Raw genomic sequence first — 21,491 nt, forward strand, 5'->3', positions numbered from 1 at the left:
AACCGCTGGCAACTTCTGCTTTGAAAAGTTCTAACGCCGTGGCGCCCAACACGCTTGCCACGTGTGGCTATTTCATAGAATCGTAGAACTGGAAGCGACCTTAAGACGTCATTGAATCCAGTCCCTTTCCCTCACGGCGGGACCAAGCACTGTCTAGATCATTCCTGACAGGTGTGTGTCCAACCTGCTCTTAAATATCCCCAGTGATAGAGATTCCACAACCCCCTTGGCAATTTATTCCAGTGTTTAACCACCCTGACAGGAAGTTTTTCCTAGTGTCCAACCTACGGAAAAGTTGAGTCAGTTGAGTGTGTCTAGTTGACTCACTGAATTATTTACATTTTCTAAATAACGTGGCAAGTTCACTAGAGCAGTAGCCACTATAGTGACTATTGCTTCATAATTGGTTGGACGCCATGGCTCTAAATGCCTCCATGCCATTGAGAAATTTGGCAGCAGGGTGGCCTTTGTGCCTTTCGCCATCCCCAGGAAAATCTGCTCAAAGCTGGCCAAGTTATCCACCTTTGAAAAATGTACACCTGCTCCGTAGAGCCTTGTTAGAGTTTGACCCCTCCCTTCGTGAAGATTCCATCCTCCCTAAGGGTACGTCTAGACTACATGCCTCTGTCGCCAGAGGCATGTAGATTAGGCTACCAGACATAGTAAAATGAAGTGGCGATTTAAATAATCGCCGCTTCATTTAGATTTACATGGCTGCCGCGCTGAGCCGACAATCGCCGCTTCATTTAGATTTACATGGCTGCCGCGCTGAGCCGACAAACAGCTGATCAGCTGTTTGTCGGCTCAGCGCAATAGTCTGGACGCACAGGTGTTGACATCAAAGGTATTTGTCGACCACCCAGGTAAACCTCATACCAGGAGGCATACCTGGGTGGTTGACAAATACCTTTGATGTCGCCACCCGCGCGTCCAGACTATCGCGCTGAGCCGACAAACAGCTGATTAGCTGTTTGTCGGCTCAGCGCGGCAGCCATGTAAATTTAAATGAAGCGGCGATTATTTAAATCGCCGCTTCATTTTACTATGTCTGGTAGCCTAATCTACATGCCTCTGGCGACAGAGGCATGTAGTCTAGACGTACCCTGAGGGTGCTCGAGCTTCTCACAGTTCCTAGAGTGGACTTACCCCTTGTTTGTGCCATCCCCCTCAGAGCGACCGAGCATGTTTCTCTGCCGGGCTGGATTAAGGTTCTGGGGGGGCCTAACGCTAACGGGAGGGAAGGGCCTAAGTATGAATGACATATTGGGAAAAAAATTATGAAGTCGCCCTATTTACATAAAATTAACACATTTATTCTACTCAATTCTTCAAACAACCAATTTTGTTTTCCTAGCGTTAGCTGTTACAAAGTTGTGAATTATGTCACTGTAATTCAAAGGCCTGACAATTTCATTCTCTGTGCTCAAGAGCAGTGGTTCTCAAACTTTTTGGCCTGCAGCCCACCCCACTCAACACAGACCTTTCCACGGCCCGTCAGCCAACCACCCATGAAGACAAAATGGGTGCAGGAAGTAGTGTGGGTGCAGTGTCTGGGTAGGAGAGATGGTGTAGGAGTGGTGTGTGAGGGTGGGAGAGTCTGGCTGGGAGGTTGGGTGCAGAAGTGCACTGAGGGTGGGGCGTCCGGGTGGGAGGGTGAGTGCAGGAGTGGATTTGGGGTGGGAGTCTTAGAGGGAGGGAGGGTGCAGGAGTGGGGTGGGTGGGTGGGTGTGCAGGGTCTCAGCATGAGGAGGCTGGGGGTGCAGGGTCTGGGCATGAAGGGGATGTTTACCTGGCTTCATGCCTCCTGCTGTTCCCATTGGCTGTGATTCTGGACAATGGGAGCAGCAGGAAAAGCCTGCTAGTCAGCTCTAGTTAGGGGAGCAAGGTGTCCAGGTAGGGGAACGAAGTCAAGGGTCCGCACCAGAGTCAACTGCCAGTCACCAGACCCAGGGGGGGTATCGGCACACGGAATTGCTTCTTTCCCCGGCAAGCTGGATCTGAAGCATGAGGCTCACTTCCCCCACCCCCAGAGCAGGAAGCCAGCACTCCAAACAAGTTGGGGGGCATAGGGCTGGAGCGCCAGCGCAGGCTCCCCACTGCAGGCAGGGACTAGCCCCAAGCCCATGGACCACTAGTGGTCCACGGAGCATGCTGTGGGAACCACTGCTTAAGAGGGACACAGCACTGCGTTGTTCTTGAGTCACAGTGGATTGGAGGACATTTCTGAGCCTTGAGAGAAGAGAGAAGGAACATTTGTGGGCACAGAAGGGGCTGTCCACCATAACTAAGAGTTTCCCTCTTCTGTGTATTACAGACTGGGGTGTAGGCAGTCTGGCCTAGTGGTCAGAGCAGGAGTCAGCTCTAGTTTAGGAATCCAGGACTGGTCACTAAGTGTTGGTGGTGAGGCGCGAAGGCAGGAGAAGCAGATACAGATCATGCATGGTGGGAACGGGCGGGTAGAGCAGGAATCTGGAATGGGGCTGGCTGCAGGAGGTGGGAGCAGAGTCCAACACAGCCGCCATAGGAAACCTCCCTGTCGTTGAGACAAACTCCCTGTTCCTTCTCATGGCTTAAACAGAGGAGTAGGACTGCACAGTGGAGCTGTGCAGTCCTCCAACCAGACCCCCAGGAGTGGTACCTTGGCAGGGGCTATCGTCCTAGTAGCCTCCTCCGCCTACCAGGTCTCAGTAGCTACGGGGTGGAGGCCTGGATGGATTCAAGCCCCAGTGTTCTCAACGACATCCCCCTCCCCTGCACCCAGCCAGCATGGAGGGAGGGGCCTGCCTGATTCCGATCGATAGGGGACAAAAGCCGTGGACTGGGGTGGGGATTGAGGTGGCTGAGGTGGGAAGTGGAGAGGAAGAAAGTGGGAACGTCCCCGTCACTAGAAGCTGGTGGGGGAAGGGGAGAGATGGCTCAGGCAGGGAGCCAGCAGGGAGGAATTGGGACTGGCTGGTCAAAATGACCTGAAGCAGGGGAGAGAATGGGACTTTGAGGGGGAGACTAAAAATGTCTGGGCAAGGAGGCCAGGATGAGGAACCAGGGCTTGGGAAGAGACATGACGGGGCCAGGAACAAGATGGAGGAGGTGGGTGGAGAGGATGATGCTTTGGGAGAAGTGGGAGAGAAAAGGGTCTGTGCCCACTAGAGCACGCTCCCTTAGAGCTGGGAGTGGAGCTCAGAATTGCAGAGTCTCCCCCTTCTGCTGTCACCAGATGCCTGTGAAACCTGCTGAGTGTGTCTCCTTCCCTTCTAGTGCTGGTGCACATGGGGGACGACAACCCACTACTGCTATAAGTTACTCCGTTAGCTCCAGAGGTAGAAGTCGGGGGGGGGGGGGGAAATCAAAAGGTTGCAAACATAGGTGATGCATGGGGGAGAATGAGGGGAACATCCCCGCCCCATGATGTGGGCAAGAGACGGCCAGCAGCTAGCAGGGGGCTAGCAGGGAGGTGAGGGTATGGTGCCTGTAGCAGAAGGCTGACCGACTCCAAACTTGCTGGCCACATCACTTTGGGGAGGCGGCAGGGCCACCTTCACGCTCACCTGCAGGAAGCAGAGTGAGCTGTAGCCGTTGCTCCACTTGCCCCACCGCTGCCGGTGAGTCCAGGGGGGCAAACTGGCCCCCCAATCTTGCTAATCCCTCAGGTCACATCATTTTGGGGAGAGAAAAGAGGTGGAGTGGGGGTGGAGCAAGGGCGGGGAAGAGGTGGGAAGAGGCAGGGCCTGGGGCAGAATGGGGTGTCCCAGATCGGGGGGGGGCCCAATGCCCCCTCCCCCCCGCACCCTTTCACCTATTGCCTCTGGTTGCAAACCTGCTGATGACCCATGTAGCTGTCAGCGTGATGCCGCATGAAAGAATCTGTATTTTCAGTTTCCTTTTTTTCCCCTTGGAAATTGCACAGAAATAGTTAAAAGAACGTTAAGGTTACAAAGTTTTTGCACTCAGAAGTTGTGTAAAGGCAGAACAATTCTGTGCAACCTTCATTCAGCCCCCTTCTGTTCTGCAAGTGCATTATGATACAATTACATAATCACAGTTTTTCCACAGTAATTTTGTTAGCACTTCAGTCCCCATTGAATCTTCCAAAATAGATACAATTTTCAATCGATCATATGAAGGGGAGGAAAAAGCATGATAAAAGCTACCCAAAAACCCCACCCCATCCAGGCATCCTTTATCCAACACTTACAAACAAAAGACAAGATCAACTATTTCCTTTTTGGGACACTTGTGACCTTGCTCTGGGAACCTTCGTTTCTTAATTTCCTCATTTTACGTAATACTGAACTGTGCCTCCTTCACAGAGTCTTTTGTGTTCATTTTTCCTCTATTTCTAAAAAGAATGCTAAAGCAAGAAAAGGGAAAAAAAACTAGAACAACCCAGCTATTTGGGTTCCAAAGCTTCCGAATCCTGAAGCTTCTAACTAAAGGTATGTCTAAACTAGCCACCCTAGTTCAAACTAGGATGGCTAATGTAGTCATTCGAACTTGCAAATGAAGCCCAGGATTAAAATATCCCGGGCTTTATTTGCATGTTCCCGGGTGCTGCCATTTTTAAATGCCCGGTAGTTCGAACTCCCTGCCCGCGGCTACACGTGGCACGGGCTAGGTAGTTTGAATTAAAGCTCCTAATTCGAACTACTGTTACTCCTCATTGCAGGAGGAGACATACCTAAGGGCTGTGTCTAGACTGGCAAGTTTTTCCAGTTTTTCCAAAATCATCTGATTTTGCGGAAAAACTTGCCAGCTGTCTACACTGGCCATTTGAATTTCCGCAAGAACACTGACGATCTCATGTAAGATCGTCAGTGTTCTTGTGGAAATACTGTGCTGCTCCCGTTCGGGCAAAAGCCCTCTTGCGCAAATCATTTGCGCAAGAGGGCCAGTGTAAACAGCACAGTACTGTTTTCCGCAAAAAAAGCCCCGATCGCGAAAATGGCGATTGGGACTTTTTTGCAGAAAACCGTGTCTAGATTGGCCTCGGACGCTTTTCCGCAAAAAGTGCTTTTGCGGAAAAGCATCCTGCCAATCTAGACGTGCTTTTCCGAAAATGCTTTTAACTGAAAACTTTTCTCTTAAAAGCATTTTCGGAAAATCATGCCAGTGTAGACGTAGCCAAGGTGCTTTGTGTTGGAGGGACCGCGTTCCCAAAGGCCACTACCTGCACCCTCCATGCACTTCTGTGGGTTCCTCATGGACCTTCCATGGAGTCAGCTGCAGGATCGATGCCTTGCATACTTAACTAACCATGCCCACGTGCAGAATACACTTAGGTCTATGTGAGTGCCAGGAAAACTTTATTTTCTGCTACATACTTGCTGAAAATGATGCCCCACGTCAGACAACCAATTGAATATGTATTTAAAAAGCGTGAGCAAAAGCACTAACACATCCCAAGAAGAGAAATGGCCTTACGATTAAGGAGCTGGATTGAAACTTGAGCATCTTGGTTCAGCGACTGACTCTTGTGGCCGGATTCACTCGTGCTTAAAATTAAACATGTGTTCACATGCTTGGCTGAATAAGAATGGTTAGCTAATCGGGGCCTCAGTTCCCCCATCTTTCAAATGAAATAATGGGTCCTTTCTCTGTGTATGCAGATTGTAAAATCTTCAAAGAGTAGGACTGTCTCTTGTTATGTGTGCGCATGGCAAAATGGGGCGCCAGTCTTGGTTGGGGAGTGTCTATTTGCTACTGTGATAACAAATGAAAATAATCTATAAAGATGCTCTCCAGGGCATGGTTTCCTATTTTAAGACATGTTATGTTACAGCACTCTGTGCATCTATATAATATGTTTTTATAGAATGAGAAAAGCAACTATTTTTCCCACTTAGCCACAGCTCAGAAAAAATAGCTGAAGGGATTTTGCTTAAACTTCCAAACAATCAGCCATGGACATTTTCAAAGACAAGTGTGGTAGAAAGTGAGTGAAAAGAGCAGTTAAAACAAACCGTTTAACACCTTTAATTATTGCCAGCACTACTGGGGACTGAATACATTGCTTCCTGTGCTCAGGGCTCTGTGGAAACCACATCAAGGTGGGAGAATTTGTTCTGATTCCCTGAAATTGAGGCCAAAGATAGATTTTTCTAGGTGCTTTTAGTTGTTATAGTTCCTTCTGCAGAGGATGGGTGTGTGGCATTGTTATAGGACTAGCTGTACCTCTCTCCCCTTTCTGGGCTTTCAGATTGCATCTCCTCTGCTCGGCTGGGTGAGTTTCTGCCATTCTCTGCGCTTAGATGGGGCCATTAGCTATGGTACCCCTCTTACCCAGTAGATCTGACTGAGTTTGGATACTTGTGCTTCTTCCCCTTGGGAATCTGTGACTGGTGGTGATTCAATTAGGGATGTAAAATCCAGTTTAATGCGTTAACCCAGGGGTTCTCAAACTTTGATACCGCGACCCCCCTCTAAGTTGCTTGTGACCCCCCTCTAAGTTGCTCACGACCCTGTGGGGGATCGGGACCCACAGTTTGAGAAACGCGGCGTTAACCAGTTAAATATTAAGTTTAACCGGTTAACTGATTAAATAGAGGGGAGTGGGTTGGGGCTGCTCTAGCCTGGCTGCTTCCAACTGCCTGCCGGGCTGCTGCGCTGGACTGCAGCGGGTCGTGGGCAGGGGGTTGCTCTTGAGTAATGGTTAACCATTAAGGGTGATGCTTACCAGTTACCCATTCACATCCCTAGATTCAATATAGTGATCAGTAGGCTGCCTTTCACCAAAGTATTGTTTATCTTAGTAGGGATAAAACATTTAGGGTGTATCTAGACTACAGGGTTTTGTCGACAAAAGTGGACTTTTGTAGACAAAACTATACCTACGTCTACATTGCCGCTGAGTTCTGTCAACATAACGTCGACAGAACTCAGCAGTTTTGTCGATGGCTGTAAACCTCTTTCTACGAGGAATAACGCCTTTTGTCGACAGAGTTCTGTCGACAGAAGGCGTTATTGCATCTACACTGTCCTTTGCGTCTACACTCTCGTGTCGACAAAGCGGCTTGCTTTGTCGACAGAACTGGATGTAGTCTAGACGCTCTTTGTCGACAGTATCTGTCGACAAAACTTCTGTCAACAAAAGCCTGTAGTCTAGACGTACCCTTAGAGGAAAAGAATTTTAAAACCATGGACAGTCTGTACACGTCTATCTTACCTGAAGGCTTAACCAGGTAAGCCCTGTTTCTCCAGACACTTTCAGTATGGAGACCTTCTGTCTCCAGCTGGTATCCTCAGAACAACTACAGTCTTCTCTTGAGAGATGGAGTCCCTTTTAAAACTCCATTGTTGCGCCTTCAATCTCTTGTGTTCATGGCCCTTTTTGTGTCCTGACGTTGTCCCTTAATAACCCTCAACTGAGTGCAGACAAGCTGACAAGTGACATAAAGGGCCATTCTTTCCTTTCCTGTTTGTTTTTCCTGACAGCCCCCATATTCAATTAAATTAAACCAATCTAGTCAGACAGTAAACATCCCAATAACCAGACCAACATACAGCGTTCATAAATTATTTCAGGACAGTGCCATATCCATCTCAGGTTGTTTCTTCCAATATGGGAGAATTGTGTATAATTTCCATTCCTGTTTTGCAGGTACCACTAGTTGAATTTTTTTTCTTGTGAACAATAGGCCTGATTCTCCACGTGAGGTCATTCCACCAGTGCTAGACAAGTGTGCGGTGCTACTCTGATTTAGTAGGGTCTTAGTTTCTGCTTTTCACTTCGGAAGGTGCTGAGTCGTGAAGAATCAGGTGCAGAATTCTCCATAGACTCAGTTGCCTTTCTGTCCATTTCCCAGGCCTGGTTTCCTCAAGCATAGAGTGTTGGCAAGAGACTGAATAAAGCAGCCATAATACACTGAATAAAGTAGCCTTAAATACGACTGCTCTCTATAAAAACATCAATGGGCAAACACCAGGGAGGGTGAAGAACCACTTGAGCTAGAGGACAGTATCGGCTCAAGAATAAGTGAAGTTAAACTGGCTATGAATAAATTTAGGCTGGACATTTTCTAACCATCCAAGTGAGGTTCTGGAACAGCCTCACAACAAAGCAAGGGATCTAATAAGTTTTAAGATGGCGCTCAATACGTTTATGAAGGGGATGATTAAAATTGGGTTACCTGTGCTAGCAGGGGCTTCCAGTCCGGTGCTGTATGGACAGCCAAGAATTTTCTGTCCATCTGCTGTTAGCAAGCTCTTTGCTTTGGCTGTTTGTGGCATGTGATTGGTCATTTAGTTCACATGGTATTGTTGTTACTCTCGGGATGGCTAAAAGTTTTTAAACTTGCAAATGCCACGTGGTAAACAACAGTCACGCTGCTGTGATTTTTTTTGAATGAATTTTCATTTGTACTAAAACATGCAAAACTTGAGGTCGAGCAAGTGCCTTCACAAATAACCATTGGCTCCCATGTACTCACAAATGTGACTTTATGTAGTACAGCCAACTACAACTGTCAGGTTTGGGGAGGGGTAGCATTTTCCGACCCATCAACTAAGTTTGCGTGTTTCAGAAGCTCTCTTATGTGCAGATGTCAAAATCCATGAATGCTGCCTAAATTCCTACCTAATTTCCAGTGGTGGCCCGTCAATACAGGCAAACTAGGCGGTCGCCTAAGGCGCCAAGATAAACGGCCATTGAGGACTTTGGAGGCGGGGGCGCCGATCGCGTGTTTCGCCTAGGGTGCCAGTTGTCGGCAGCTCGTCTAGGGCCGCTCCTGCTAATTGCTCTACATGAGCTGGTGCTGAAAAAATAGTAGTACCTGCCTTTACTTGCCCACTGCACACCCCGATATTTAATTTGGCTGTGGAAAAATCAACTCATTCGATATGGGGGATTTTTTGTGACAGGTGCACAAAATAATAATCGCTAACTAATGTGTGACTACCTGGGCCAGATCTTGCATTGTCCAGCCTACTTTGCAATCACACTTGCACATCATGGGTGTGAAATCCCACCAATCTGAACTGGTAGTGTGTTACACAGATTGCTTAGGTCGGTGCAATGACTGCACAAGATGTGAAGCCTTCCGGGTCTGGGCTGGTGAATATTCATGACCAATCTGGACAGGACAAATCCCTTTGAGAAACTTTCAGCATAACCAGCTCTGTGGATATGTGGGATTCGAATGGTTTCTCTTTTCATATTGGTCAAAGTTCAGGATCTTTGAAATGCATCACACATCACTTTCCATATCCTGAGACCCTTTCCCTCTACATTTCAACTACCAAGGGAAACTAACTGTGTTGTAACATGTTATTTATATAACTTGTCATGGATGTTTGTGTGCCACATTTGATGATTAGAAGTGGGAACATATTTTTTTTCCTAGCATGTGTGTCTGTCTCTTTTCAGTCTCAGAATAATTTTTATCTTCGCTACAAGATCCAAAGTGTTTGAAATGCCGGTTCTGGCTGCCATGTCAGAAAATGCTAGCAGTTGTGGGGGGGTTTTATGCCAGGGGAAAAATAATATATAAATTAAATATATATCAAATATTATACATCTATATTAGAGAGGAAAGATCTGTTTATTAAGTCACCTGGGCCACCTATTTTCACAACCTCTAGCCAGACCAGGAATTGTATAATATTTGTACATATTACAAGGAATGTCGTAATAATATGGTAATTGAAGGCATGGGGCACATGTGGAGGGGAGACCTCACAGCTATTCTGCTAGGACAGATCCTGCCCTTGGTTATGCCCCATGTACATGAAATGGGGAAACTATGAGGATAACGAGGAGCAAAATTTGCAAGCTGTCCCCTTAAGGCGTTTCTGTAGCTTCACTCCTGCCTTGCATTCCGTAGGTTGCCACGACAGGGCAGTGCTGCTTTACGAGTACGTGGGGAAGAGGATAGTGGACTTGCAGCACACGGAGGTACCAGACGCCTACCGAGGAAGAGGAATAGCCAAGCACCTGGCTAAGGTATGACCTGACCAGCCACTAGAGGCGTTTTGCCTTTCTTTATAGTCTAGCATTACTTTTCACAATACTGTTTAGACCTCCCAACTGAGATCAGGGCCTTCTTGAGCTAGGCGCTGTACGTACACATGGTGAGCAGCAGTTCCTGCCCCAGAGATCTAAGGATATGTCTAGACTGCATCCCTCTATTTATTAAGTATCTGATCCACCTATTTTCACAACCTCTAGCCAGACCAGGAATTGTACAATATTTGTACATATTACAAGAAATGTCGTAATAATATGGTAATTCAAGGCATGGGGCACATGGGGAGGGGAGACCTGCAGATTAGGCAGGTCGACATTGCAAATGAAGCGGGGATTTAAATATCCCATGCTTAATTTGCATAAACATGGCCGCCATTTTTGCAGACTCAGCACTTTGTTGGCAAAAAGAGGCGGTCTAGAGGGAGATCTGTGGAAAAAGGCTTTCTTTCTCAACAGATCCCCCTGTAGACTACCTCTTTTTGCTGACAAAGTGCTGAGTTGGCAAAAACAGTGGCCATTTTTATGCAAATTAAGCGTGGGATATTTAAGTCCCCGTTTCATTTGCAATGTCGACCTGCCTAATCTGCATCCCTCTGCATCCCTCTGCTGACAGAGGGATGAAGTCTAGACATACCCTTACAGGCTAAAGATGGACAAAGGGTAGGAAAAGAAGCTGAGGCAGAGATCAGAAGTGAGTCAACAAAGGCTAGGCAATAGGTCGGTGGCAGAGTCAGGACACGAACCAGTCCAGAGCCCTAACCACTCCCCTCCTGCCTCTCTAAAATGGATAAGAGCAGCAGGATGCTACTGCAGAGTGTTAAGGACTCACTAAGGTGATGCATTTTGACACACGTGATGAAACACAACCCGTTCAGAGCAAAAACCTGGGTAAATCGTTAAATCCTTCCTCCCCTGGCTCTCTACCCTTTTTCCTAACAAATTCCCTCCCCATCTTGTATGTTTTGATGTGAAACAGAATATTTTGCCCCCCAAAAGTTGCAAAAATGGACATTCCCAAGCCTGAAATTGAATCCGTGAACATGCATTTTAATGAAATTTTTGAAAAAACAAACCACTTTTTGTTATGGTCTGTTCCAGCACAAGCTGGTGACTCCAGCCCCTTGTGCTATCCAGATCCGAGGCACTCCGGGTCACCTGAGAAAGGGGAAAGGCCATTGTGACTGAGGGTAGATTTCACAAAAGTGGCCCAGAAACACTCACTGAAAGGAGGCTGCAAAGCGCAAGCTGCAGAAGGAGCAAGGGGAGACAGCAATGCTCAGAGCCAGGGGAGACCATATGGCCAATTACGGCCTGCTCTAATAAATCCTGATGAACGGCCATATTCCTTCCGCTCTCCGTTCCCAGCAGTTTTGCCCAGCTGCCTCCGCACTTAGTGCTGCGGCTGCTGACTTTTGGCAGTTTGCTCCCTCCACCACCCCATGCTAGGAGGGAATTTCTGCTTCTTGGCCCGTGTTTTTCTGCTGTTCTTGAATGCATTGCTCTCTGAAATGGCTTCTTTGTGTTCTCCAACCCTCGTCCTCTCGCTGGATCATCTTTCTCGGCAGGAAATGTTCCTCTTCCTTTTCCTGCTCCGCAGGCTGAATCGGCCTCGTCTTGCCTCATAACTCATGTGCCTTGATGCATACATCACTTTGATTGCTCTCTGCTGGGATCTTTCCATCTCGTCCCTGTTGTATGGAGACCAGAGCTGCGTTCCATGATGCAGCTGTGCCCTGGCTCATGGCTCTCCAGTGAGAGAATAACTTCCCTTGATTTATGTTCCTTCCCTTAGCGTGGACACCTCAAAACCTTCTTTGTTCTGCAGGCAGCGTTTTGGTGAGTCTGCTGCAAGGGTGGAGGCGTCTCTCTCGCACACAACCTCCTTTCTGTTTCCCCCCTTCTCTTCGCAGCTTTGCTCCAGGCTCTTCCTTCACTGAGTCTCTTTGCTTCATTATTCTGTCATGCGCGGCTAACAAGCTGCTCCATAGTGCCACAGATCCACAGCATTCTGGGTCTGTCTGCTGTTTCTTCCCATGCACCTTATTTTCTAGAATGTCAGCAGTGGAATCCTTTGTCCATGTGATTTTATCGTAGAAGCAGAACCAAACACGTTACAGGCCGAGTGTGACCCTCGCATTTATCTCTCCTTCCAGCCCCTAAGCTTGGGGGGGGGGTGTTCATTTTGCTGATTCTCCTCCTTCACGGTACCAAGAAGCAAATAAATAAATCAACCAGCCCCTGCCCCAAAGAGCTTGCAATCGAAGGTTCCTGTGGAAGATGGGATGTGTTGGAAAATGCACAGGCGTAGGGAATGAATTAATTTTTTTATTATAAGCTCCTGTCTTGTGGGCCTTCTAAGGGGTGGAATTTCTAGAGGCCAGGCCAGTGGCTCAGCTGTTCTTCCCGTTGCTGGATGTAACCATATGGCTGAGGGCATGTTCCATTCTCCTTGGCGTCCTTCTGGTGTAATCACTGACGCTCAGAGATGGCTGGCAAGTGTTTTGCCTCTTGCCTGTGTGTGTTGTGAGACGGAGGAGGGAGAATGTTGTGTGGGAAGCAAGCTGGGGAGGACTGGGAGGAGAGTTGAGGGAATCTGTGATTCTTGTGTGGTTCAGGGAGGGGGACTTGAGAATGGCTGAGGATTGGAGGAGTCCCGAGCCTGTCCCCCCCCCCCCCCCCCCCCCATCCTTAGCAGAAGAAAATCTTGGCATCGGAGGCATTTCCCCCATTGTCCGATTTGAACCGGACTGTGATCGCTGCTGTGCAGGGAGTCTGCCCGTCTGCCCCATTCCCCCAAGGCTGCAACACCAGGGACCTTTTCCCCAACACAGATCCCAGCTGGAGTCCAACACTGATGGACTGATGCCCAAACTGAGTTTGACTTGCATGGGATCTACAAGTGGGCCTCCACGCTTCTTCCTCCATGTCACACTCACCTCCCCTGGCCTCCAGACTGTCCGTGGGCATTTGCCTGGTTGGTTCATGGCCCATGGTCTAGGCAGGGGACCTAGAGCATGTTACCTTCCTAACAGTGACCTTGGAAATCATCTTATCATTTTCTCTGACTTTTTTTCCCTCCTCCTGCCACCTAGGGGTTAATGGCATCCCTGGTACAAGCAGAGCTGCAGTCATTGGCAGAGGCCTGCCTCTCCATTAGAAATCCTCTCTCCGTACCCTCTTCTGCCTCCACCCGCTGCAGATGTTATGCTCATGATTTTACTTTCCCCTTTGGCGGCGACAAGCCGCACAATGGACCTTCTCTGCCCAACTCCAGCTACTTCGGGAATGCTCTGCCCTCAAACTGAATTCCCTGGAGTTTAACTATCTCTTGTGCTGGTGTCCTTCCCTCATCCCTTGGACACCTCTCTGTTCTCCCACTTCTCCCTGCTACATCGGTTCTCCCTCCCAGCCACTGGTGACTGGTCTTTTGTCTGGGTTCCCTGCTGCAGGAGTAGCAATGGCTGGGAGAGGTCTGAGCCAGATCACCAGCACTGCTGAAGAAATCCCACTGGCCCTGCTCCAACCAGGCCTCCAGGCACTGCACTTTCCTCCAGGCAAGGCACCAGTTCTGCAGCGTCCCAGTCAGGAACTTAATCCCTACCCATTCGGTGCCTGGCCTTTCCTAGCAGGCAGGGTTAAGTTGCTCCTCCGCGTAATTACAAGCTGCTCCTCCGTACTGCTGTCAGTCGAGTTGATAAAGAGAAAGAGGAAGTAAGACTGTCCCTGCCCGCCCGCACTTGGCGTCTGAGGGCAGAAGCAAAGATAAATGGCACGTCTGCAGCAGCCGGCGCTCAAGCGCCTCATGGAAAGCTCCGTTCGGTACGTTCTCTAGGCTGGCTCCAGAATGACCCAGAATCATTGGGCCCTTCTAGATCTCCCTGATGGACACCAGCCAGCCCTGTTGCGAACCTGGGATCTTCCTGGCTACAGGCTGCTCTAACACCAGTCTTCCCTTTGGGCCGAGTCCCTCGCCGCTTCCACCTTCTCTTCCCAGCCCGACAGCCCATACCCCTCTGCCAGTGGGGAGTGTTAACTTGGGTGGTGATTGTAGGGCCTGCTCCCTGCTCGCCTTCCCTTGACCCATCTATTCCTCTGCCATGAGGCAAACCGGTGTGCGAGGTTCTGGCTGTGTGTGGTGGGAAGTTGACCTGCTGCACATCGTCCCCATTCCTGCTGTGCCGGCTCTGCACCCTGGCTGAGTACCCCCACCCTGCTGCAGTCCCCATATTCCCTGCTGGACCGCCCCTTGCTCCTCCCCTGCCTGCTGCTGAAAGACTGAGACGCTCTGCTCGTTCCTGCTCACTCGTGATTTGCTATTGTTCCTCCGAATTCCATGGCTCCTGAAGCACCTGGCTCCTTCCCTGAGTTCATAGAATCATAGAATAATAGGACTGGAAGGGACCTCGAGAGGTCATCGAGTCCAGCCCCCCGCCCTCAAGGCAGGACCAAGCTCCGTCTACACCATCCCTGACAGATGTCTATCTAACCTGTTCTTAAATATCTCCAGAGAGGGAGATTCCACCACCTCCCTTGGCAATTTATTCCAATATTTGACCACCCTGACAGTTAGGAATTTTTTCCTAATGTCCAATCTAAACCTCCCCTGCTGCACTTTAAGCCCATTACTCCTTGTCCTGTCCTCAGTAACAAAGAGGAACAAATTTTCTCCTTCCTCCTTGTGACACCCTTTTAGATATTTGAAAACCGCTATCATGTCCCCCCTTAATCCTTCTTTTTTCCAAACTAGTTAAAGCCCTTGGCAGGGAATGAAGGCAAGGAACTGTTTTTCAGGACTGTCCTCCTCCCAGTAGGTGCTGTAAAGCAGGGGTGGGAAACCTTTTTTGGGTCAGGGGCTGCTGAGCCAGAGAAAAATCAGTCGGGGGCGGCACACAAGTGAGAAGCAAAAAACCCCTCATGGACTTGTCCCCTGACTGAGAAGGAGGAAGGTACTTCCCACGTTTCCCCTCACACATCAAAGCCTAGGAGGGCCCAGGCAAGTGGATTTTGTGTGCTCCAGCCCCACGGTGAGGTGGTGGGGGGCTGGAGTTCCAGCGCTGGCTCCCTAATGCTGGGGCAGGGAGCCCTGAACCTCGGGGCCAGAAGCCATCCAGCCCCCGCTCCTGAGATTCTCCACCCTTGTTGTAAAGCCTTGTGGCCCAACACACTAGCCACATGTGGCACTTTGGCCGGTTGAGCGTGGCTAGTTCGCTCTAACAGTAGCCACTATAGCGCCTACTGCTTCAGAACTGGTTGGACACCACGGCTGTACGTCCTCACACACGTTGAGAACAGCCTGCCCCACCTTGACCGGGAGGTGGAGCTGGGGCCAACCGAGCAGGAGGTCTCTGTGGTTGTTGGGAGGCCTCTCAACTGGTAAAGGCAGATTGGCTGGCAGCTCCCTTATGCGTCTGCTCTAGTGTGGAGTTTCTGAGCAGCACTTCCCTGGCATGGTCAGCACCCAGGAGGTGTTTCACTGAGGCACTTGCCCCTGGCCTGCGTGCCGGAGCTGGGAGTGGGCGACAGGGGTCGGGTCATTCGATGATCGCCTCTTCTGTTCATTCCTACTGGTAACGGCCGCTAATGGAAGCCAGGATACTGCGCTAGAGGCCCACTGGGCCGAGCCAGGATGGCTGTTCTTAGCTTCCCACTCAGGATGTAAAATCCCGGTTAACCAGTTAATCGGTTACGCTTTAGGTTTGACCAGTTAACCGATGCAGCAGGATCATGCCCACCCCTGTGCTGAGGGGTGGCCCTGCACAGCAGTGGACCAGTGTCTGCCCCCCCCCCCCCCCCCATGGGAGCCAGCAGCCCAGCAAGAGGGGGCTGTGAATTCTGGTCCCCCACACATAGGTGGCTGGCTCCTGCTCCTAAGCCCCCCAGGGCTGAGTCAGCCCTCCACCTGCGGTGGGCCACAAGCTCCCAGGTACTGGTTAACCGGTACCCGGTAAACGTCACTCCGTTAGGGTGATGCTTATTGGGTAACCAGGTAACCAGTTACCCATTCCCATCCTGACTCCCCTCCAGGTTTTCCAAGCTCGGGGAAAGAGGAGGTGTATCCTTTGGGGATAACCCTGCTGCCCCAGCAACACTGGGCTCCTTAAGTGACCCTGCACCACCAGCAGAGAGATGCCCCTTTGGGAATGTGATGCTCCGTGGCAGAGTTGGAAGCTTTGTCTCGTTCCTGGATGCGCCAGTTTGGCTTGATTGTCCCCTCGCCAGACCGGTAAGAGGGTCCCTCTAGAATGGCAGCCATGTAATGCAGACAGGGACTTCGCTCTTGCTCTGTCAGCTGGCATGAGAGACAATTTGCTTCACATGCGCCATTTCAGGCACAGCTGGTTTCTGTGATGAGTGACTGATAACACTGTGCCCAGCCAGCAGGGTTCCTGTCCTTTCCCCTTCTCGGGTACTGGCATAAGGAAATCTATACTCAGAGTTCCTATTTCAGGCCTGCTAACGCTGCGGGGCTAGACCCATCATAGCCAGCTACTAATCCAAACGCCTACTCCTTCCATCTGAAAGTAAGAATACGCTGCCACTAGCCCAGCCGCTCATATCCGAGGGAGGAAGGAGATGAGACTGGGACTTGCAGCCAGCAACTGAGGGCTCCATTCGCTCACTGCAGCAAACACATTACTTCCTTTGACCTAATTCTGGCTTTGTCCTGATTGGGTGAGTGGCCTTGAGCAAGGCCCTTTTCTTCTATGCCTCAGTTTCCCCCTCTAACTCTAGAGCAGCGTTTCCCAAAGTGTGGTCCGTGGCCCAGTACTGGTCCTCAGAAAAATTTCTGTGCACGATTCTTGGGAGAGAGCCCACCACCGCAGCGTCTCTGCCGGGCATGCTCCCGGGCAGCGGGGCTAGATCCAGGGAGAAAGCCAGGCACCATGCGCACCAACGCAGAATGCCTGGCGCCGGACGCAGCCGGGGGAGCCAGCGCCAGCTGATAAAGTGGCCGGGATTGGGGCCAGGAGGGGGGATGGAACAACCCGCCGGACAGGTAGGGCAAGCGACAAGCCCCGGGGAAGGGTGCGGCCCGTGGTTTCACCCACAAACACAGGTGCGACTTGGGGAGAGGACACGAGGCTACTCACCCAACCTCCAGGGCCCATATGAGCCGAGTCATCCGGCAGGCTGAGGGAGACCTTCTAACCTTACCGGTCCCAAACGGGGGTGAAGTAGATACCTTGGGGTTGGGGTCGGGAAACTGCCCAGGGCAGTCGACCGGGCCCACTCCTGTTGGCACTGGGGGCTTTGGGAGGACCAGAAAAAATTTATTTGCATATTCATTTGCTTAATGAATATGCAAATATGCAAACAAATGATACCAGTTCTCCAAAAGCTTGTGACTGGTCCCCAGTATCAAAAGGTTTGGGAACCACTGCTCGAGGGGACTCTGCTGGGGTGAATTACACACGTGCTAAGTCCGTCGCAGAGAGAAGCTGTATAGTCTTGCAAAAGGCGCTATGCTGATCGCCCGCAAAGTGGGCGTCATGCCCTTGAATCCAATAGAGTTGTAGAGGCACAAGAACCAAATCAGGCCCCCTGCCCGATCCACATCTCTCCTGCAGAGGTTGCTAGAGAGGGAGGGTCAAGCTTTCTTTACGTTGCAGTTTGCACACGTCTCTTACAGCCGCCAGCGCTCGGATGGGGTGATCCTGGGTCAGGTGAAGCCCTTTTTCCTTTCCTGTCTCAGAACTCATGCCCTTTCCACTCCAGTGGGGCACGTCTAATTGCGTCATCTGCGAATCTGTGTCCAAAAATAAAACGAAGGGGGGGGGAGAGGAGCAACCGCCAACTTTCTCTCCCCCTCCCCCCACATGGCCGTGACCCCGGATAGAGAGGATTAGAACACGTGGAAGGCTGTCGGCTTCTGTAGCCCCCTAGGATTTTGCTCGCCCGCTCCAGCATTGCCTCGTGGTCCTTTTTGTGGCCAGAGCATCCTCTGTCTTCAGGCTTCTGCCTGGCCCCTGGCAGAGCAGCGGCAATAGGGCAGTGGGTGGGGATTTCTCTCTGCATGTGTCTTTGATAGAGGGAGCGGGCAGAGACTGCAGGGAGAGGGGAGCTTTGAACTCAGGATCTTGGACCAGTTCTGTGAAACTGTCTGTCCGGGCACAGAGCTGACAGGGAGCTTGCTGCTGCTGGAGCAGTTCCTTGCCAGCTCTGTGGAGATCCTCCTGCCAGTGGCTAAGATGGCAGCATTCAAAATGCTTTTCCTCCCATCCCAGACAGGTCCAGAGGCAGCAGATTCACCCGTTGCAAAGCCCGGGTGCTCGGCCATTCATTAGTTAACGAGCCAGGAATGCTCGGAGGCGTTTTTAAAGCATTTAGTCTTGTATTTATCATTCGGAGGACGAGCAGGGGAAGAGCCCTCAGACAGGCACGCTCCCACTTTTCTGCGTGGCATGCCCTCCCTCCCCGGCTGCAGAGGCAGCCAATGTGCTGTCTCTGTGCCGCCGCGTGCCCAGTAATCCCACGGCTGCCTCCCTCCCCTCTGCATCACGCAGGGGGCAGATGAGGACAAGTAGCAGCTTCCTTTGTCTGCACGAGGCCATGGACCAGGGGAAGGGATGCTGCTACCTCTGAAGGGGGAAGGGACTTTCGCAGCCTGATGAGAAACGGCAGCAAGCGGGTTGCTAGCTCTGCCTGTTCTCGGCCCCATTCTCCGCTAAAGCCACATTCGATTTTTCTCCCCTGTGTGCAGCGGAGGGTCTCCCAGCTGCAGCACTGGCCTCAACAGCCACTTCACGCTACCGCAGGAAGCGGGGGCTTCAGTGTAACCCCTCCTCCCCCACCCTCACGAGCAGCACTTCATGTGTGGGGGAGGAGGAAGCAGCGAGAAACGCAGGCCAGCTTCCTACCAGCATGTAGCCGCCCAACCGCTCGGGCAGCAGGCTCCGCGAGAGGCTGTTTAGTCCCCGGCCGAGCGCACCCAACCCCAAGCATGGGGGGAAATGCTATGAGTTACCAGGATCATCCCTCCTAAGGGACCGTTGCAGCTCACACAAGGGCCAGGCTGCCCCACAATGGGCAGGCCTCACGCTCCCTCTCCATCCACTGACAGGAGCAGCTGGTTTCCACGCGGCTCTGAGGAAGCATCGATTATGGCTGCTCCTCCAAAGCCCCAGCCTGGGCCGCCCCCCCGCCCAGCCTGCCGGGAAGGGCAGAGTTCAGCTTTCCTGTCCCAGGTTGCTCCCGCTGCACCTCCCTCCTGAGAGCATGCGGCCTTCTGCCTGGCCCTGGGGTTGTCACCGAAACTGCTGGGCGTGCCCAGGATTGAGTGATGGCCTTGCTAGGTGGACGTCCCTTCATGTCACCTTCCCAAAAGCCCCCAGCTCTCAGGGAGTCCTGAAGTAAGTTCCCTGTTGCTAGGCCTGCTCCTCCGCTGTGTTGTTTCGCCGGGATCCTGTCACAGCTCCCTCCAAGGGGAATGTGGTGTGGTGTTTGTAACCCATCTGCCCTCTCTTGTGGTTTTAGGCAGCCCTGGACTTTGTGGTCGAAGAGGACCTGCGAGCTCACCTGACGTGCTGGTACATTCAGAAATACGTCAAAGAGAACCCCCTGCCACAGTACCTGGAACACTTGCAGCCTTAACGCAGGAGGCTGAGGAGCCCGGACTGCTCTGACAGCCGCCCGTCCTGTCTGACTGTCCGATGCGGCCTTCGCTTCTGCGCGGTCTCAGGAAGCCCCACGTGCTCTCAGAATCCTTATTTTTTCAAGGCGGATGTGGGGGCTGGGAGCTTCCCAAAGAGCGCCTGGGTCCTGAATAGGTGCGGCAGCTGCGCCCTTCCGCCGTTGGGCTGGCTCACCGTTCTCTCGACAGCAGCCTCCCCTGTCCGCGTGCCATGGAGTGGAAGGCGATGGCTTCTGTCAGCCTCCTCCAGGAAGGTCCTCGCCCCTGCGGTCGCCGAAAGCAAGAAGCTGATGGGCAGATAGCCATTGGGATCCACCTCTCCTCTGGGGAACGGGTGGGGCTGTGGCAGGCCAACCCATCCTGAGCTGAAGGGGGATTGTGGGGAAGGGCAGAGTCCTCACCCCCGTGCGTCATGGCGGGGAGGGAAGAGAGGGATAACACAGCCAACAAGCCCAGTCAGGGTCACACGTTGTGTGCGCTGGAGCTGGAAAGGAGCGAGTTCCAGTCGGTGAGCCCCCTTCGGGCAAAACGAGGAGCCTGAGCATCATAGGGGGTCTCCCTCTGCATGCTCCAGAGACATTGGGGCCTTAATGCCACCTATATGCTACGGTCGGTCGTCGGTCTGCGTTGGGGGTAGGCAGCAGTGCGGAGCGGTGCTAAGGATACTTGCTCAGACCAGACCTCCTTTCAGTAGTCCAGGGGCTTGAGGTGTGGGCAAGAGAAGGCAGGTTATAAACTCTGTGGCCATCCGGGGTAGGAGCGTTTTGAGTCAGTCTCTCATTCTGCTGGATCCTTCGCTCTGCCCTAAAGGGGCCATGTTTCCCTGCTGGGGGAGGCAGTAACCAACACCTGGGAGAACAGCAGAAGTGGCTTCGTTCAGCCCTCGGAACACTCCCCCGCCCCATCACCAATGGTTTCACCTCTCTGCCTCTTTCAGATCACAGGTGGAGGTGTTCAAGCCAAGCTGAGGGGAGGGAAAAGGGAATGCGGCCAGTCCCCGTGGAGAAGCAGGGGTGAGGCTGTTACAGTCAATGCCAAATGCTGCCTTCCTAGCCCAAGTTCTGCTCTTGCACAGGCTTACAGAACCCCCTGCCCTTGGAGAGGCTGTGGTGAGGTGTGGGATATCCCGGCAGGGTCAGGGATACAGGTGCTGAGCGTGAGAGCTGAGATGCTGCTGCTACCGCTAGTCAGCAAGTAGATACGCCTGGGGCTTGCATAGGGATCACTGGCTGGCCACTTCCCCCTGCCCAGCACTCTCTGCTAGCCCCTACTGCTGGGGGGGGGGTGACACTTTTGTCCTCCCCTTTTAGAGTGGCAGCAGGCTGACATACCAGGCAGGGAGCACAGGTTCTATGCAGCTCCCTCCCCATTTCTCACACTGATCATTTGGGGGGGGGAGAGGGAGGGAGATTTACCCTTCAGGAACCACTGTGATCTGAGTCACCCTGGAGCAAGGTCAGGGAAGTCAGTGGCATTGCATGGGCACCAGCACCCCAGTTAGCTCATCCTGGGGATCTAGAAGGGCTGCAGTGAACTAGCGGGGTCGTGGTGGGGGAGCTGCCAGGAGCCCCTGTTGTTTATATTAGGCTGAGCCTTGGCAACACCTGTTGACTCTAAGAAAACTTGTAGCACCACTTTGGAGTGGACTGTACGATCTTTGGTCTAGACCCTGAAGGCCTTAGTCTGCAACTCCTAGGGACCCAGGATCTGGCCCTATGCGATCTGATTGCTTATGTTGGACACTATATACGTCTTCCAGCATTCATTCGACTTGCTGTTTTCTTCAGTTACTGTATTTTTAAATTAACCCTTCTGGTGCTGGCTTGTGGAGTAGCGACACTCCAGGCAGCAGAGTTTCTCTGCAGTGCTGCTATTCCCTGCCTCGCAAGTCGTGAAGTGCCA

General features: G+C 51.7%; 1 protein-coding gene across 1 annotated transcript in view; it reads left to right on the forward strand.

Annotated features, from left to right (window-relative positions):
* The window catches only part of NATD1 (N-acetyltransferase domain containing 1), a 45,363-nt gene extending 24,373 nt beyond the window's left edge, over positions 1–20,990 (forward strand). Inside the window, exons 2-3 of the mRNA XM_006126620.4 lie at positions 9,816–9,934; positions 19,433–20,990. Of these exons, the coding sequence (XP_006126682.1) occupies positions 9,816–9,934; positions 19,433–19,549 (236 nt within the window). The 3' untranslated portion in view covers positions 19,550–20,990. The remainder of the gene's footprint in view (positions 1–9,815; positions 9,935–19,432) is intronic.
* The last annotated feature ends 501 nt before the right edge of the window (positions 20,991–21,491 follow it).

This window comes from Pelodiscus sinensis, chromosome 16 (assembly GCF_049634645.1).
Source record: "Pelodiscus sinensis isolate JC-2024 chromosome 16, ASM4963464v1, whole genome shotgun sequence".
Taxonomy (NCBI): domain Eukaryota; kingdom Metazoa; phylum Chordata; order Testudines; family Trionychidae; genus Pelodiscus; species Pelodiscus sinensis.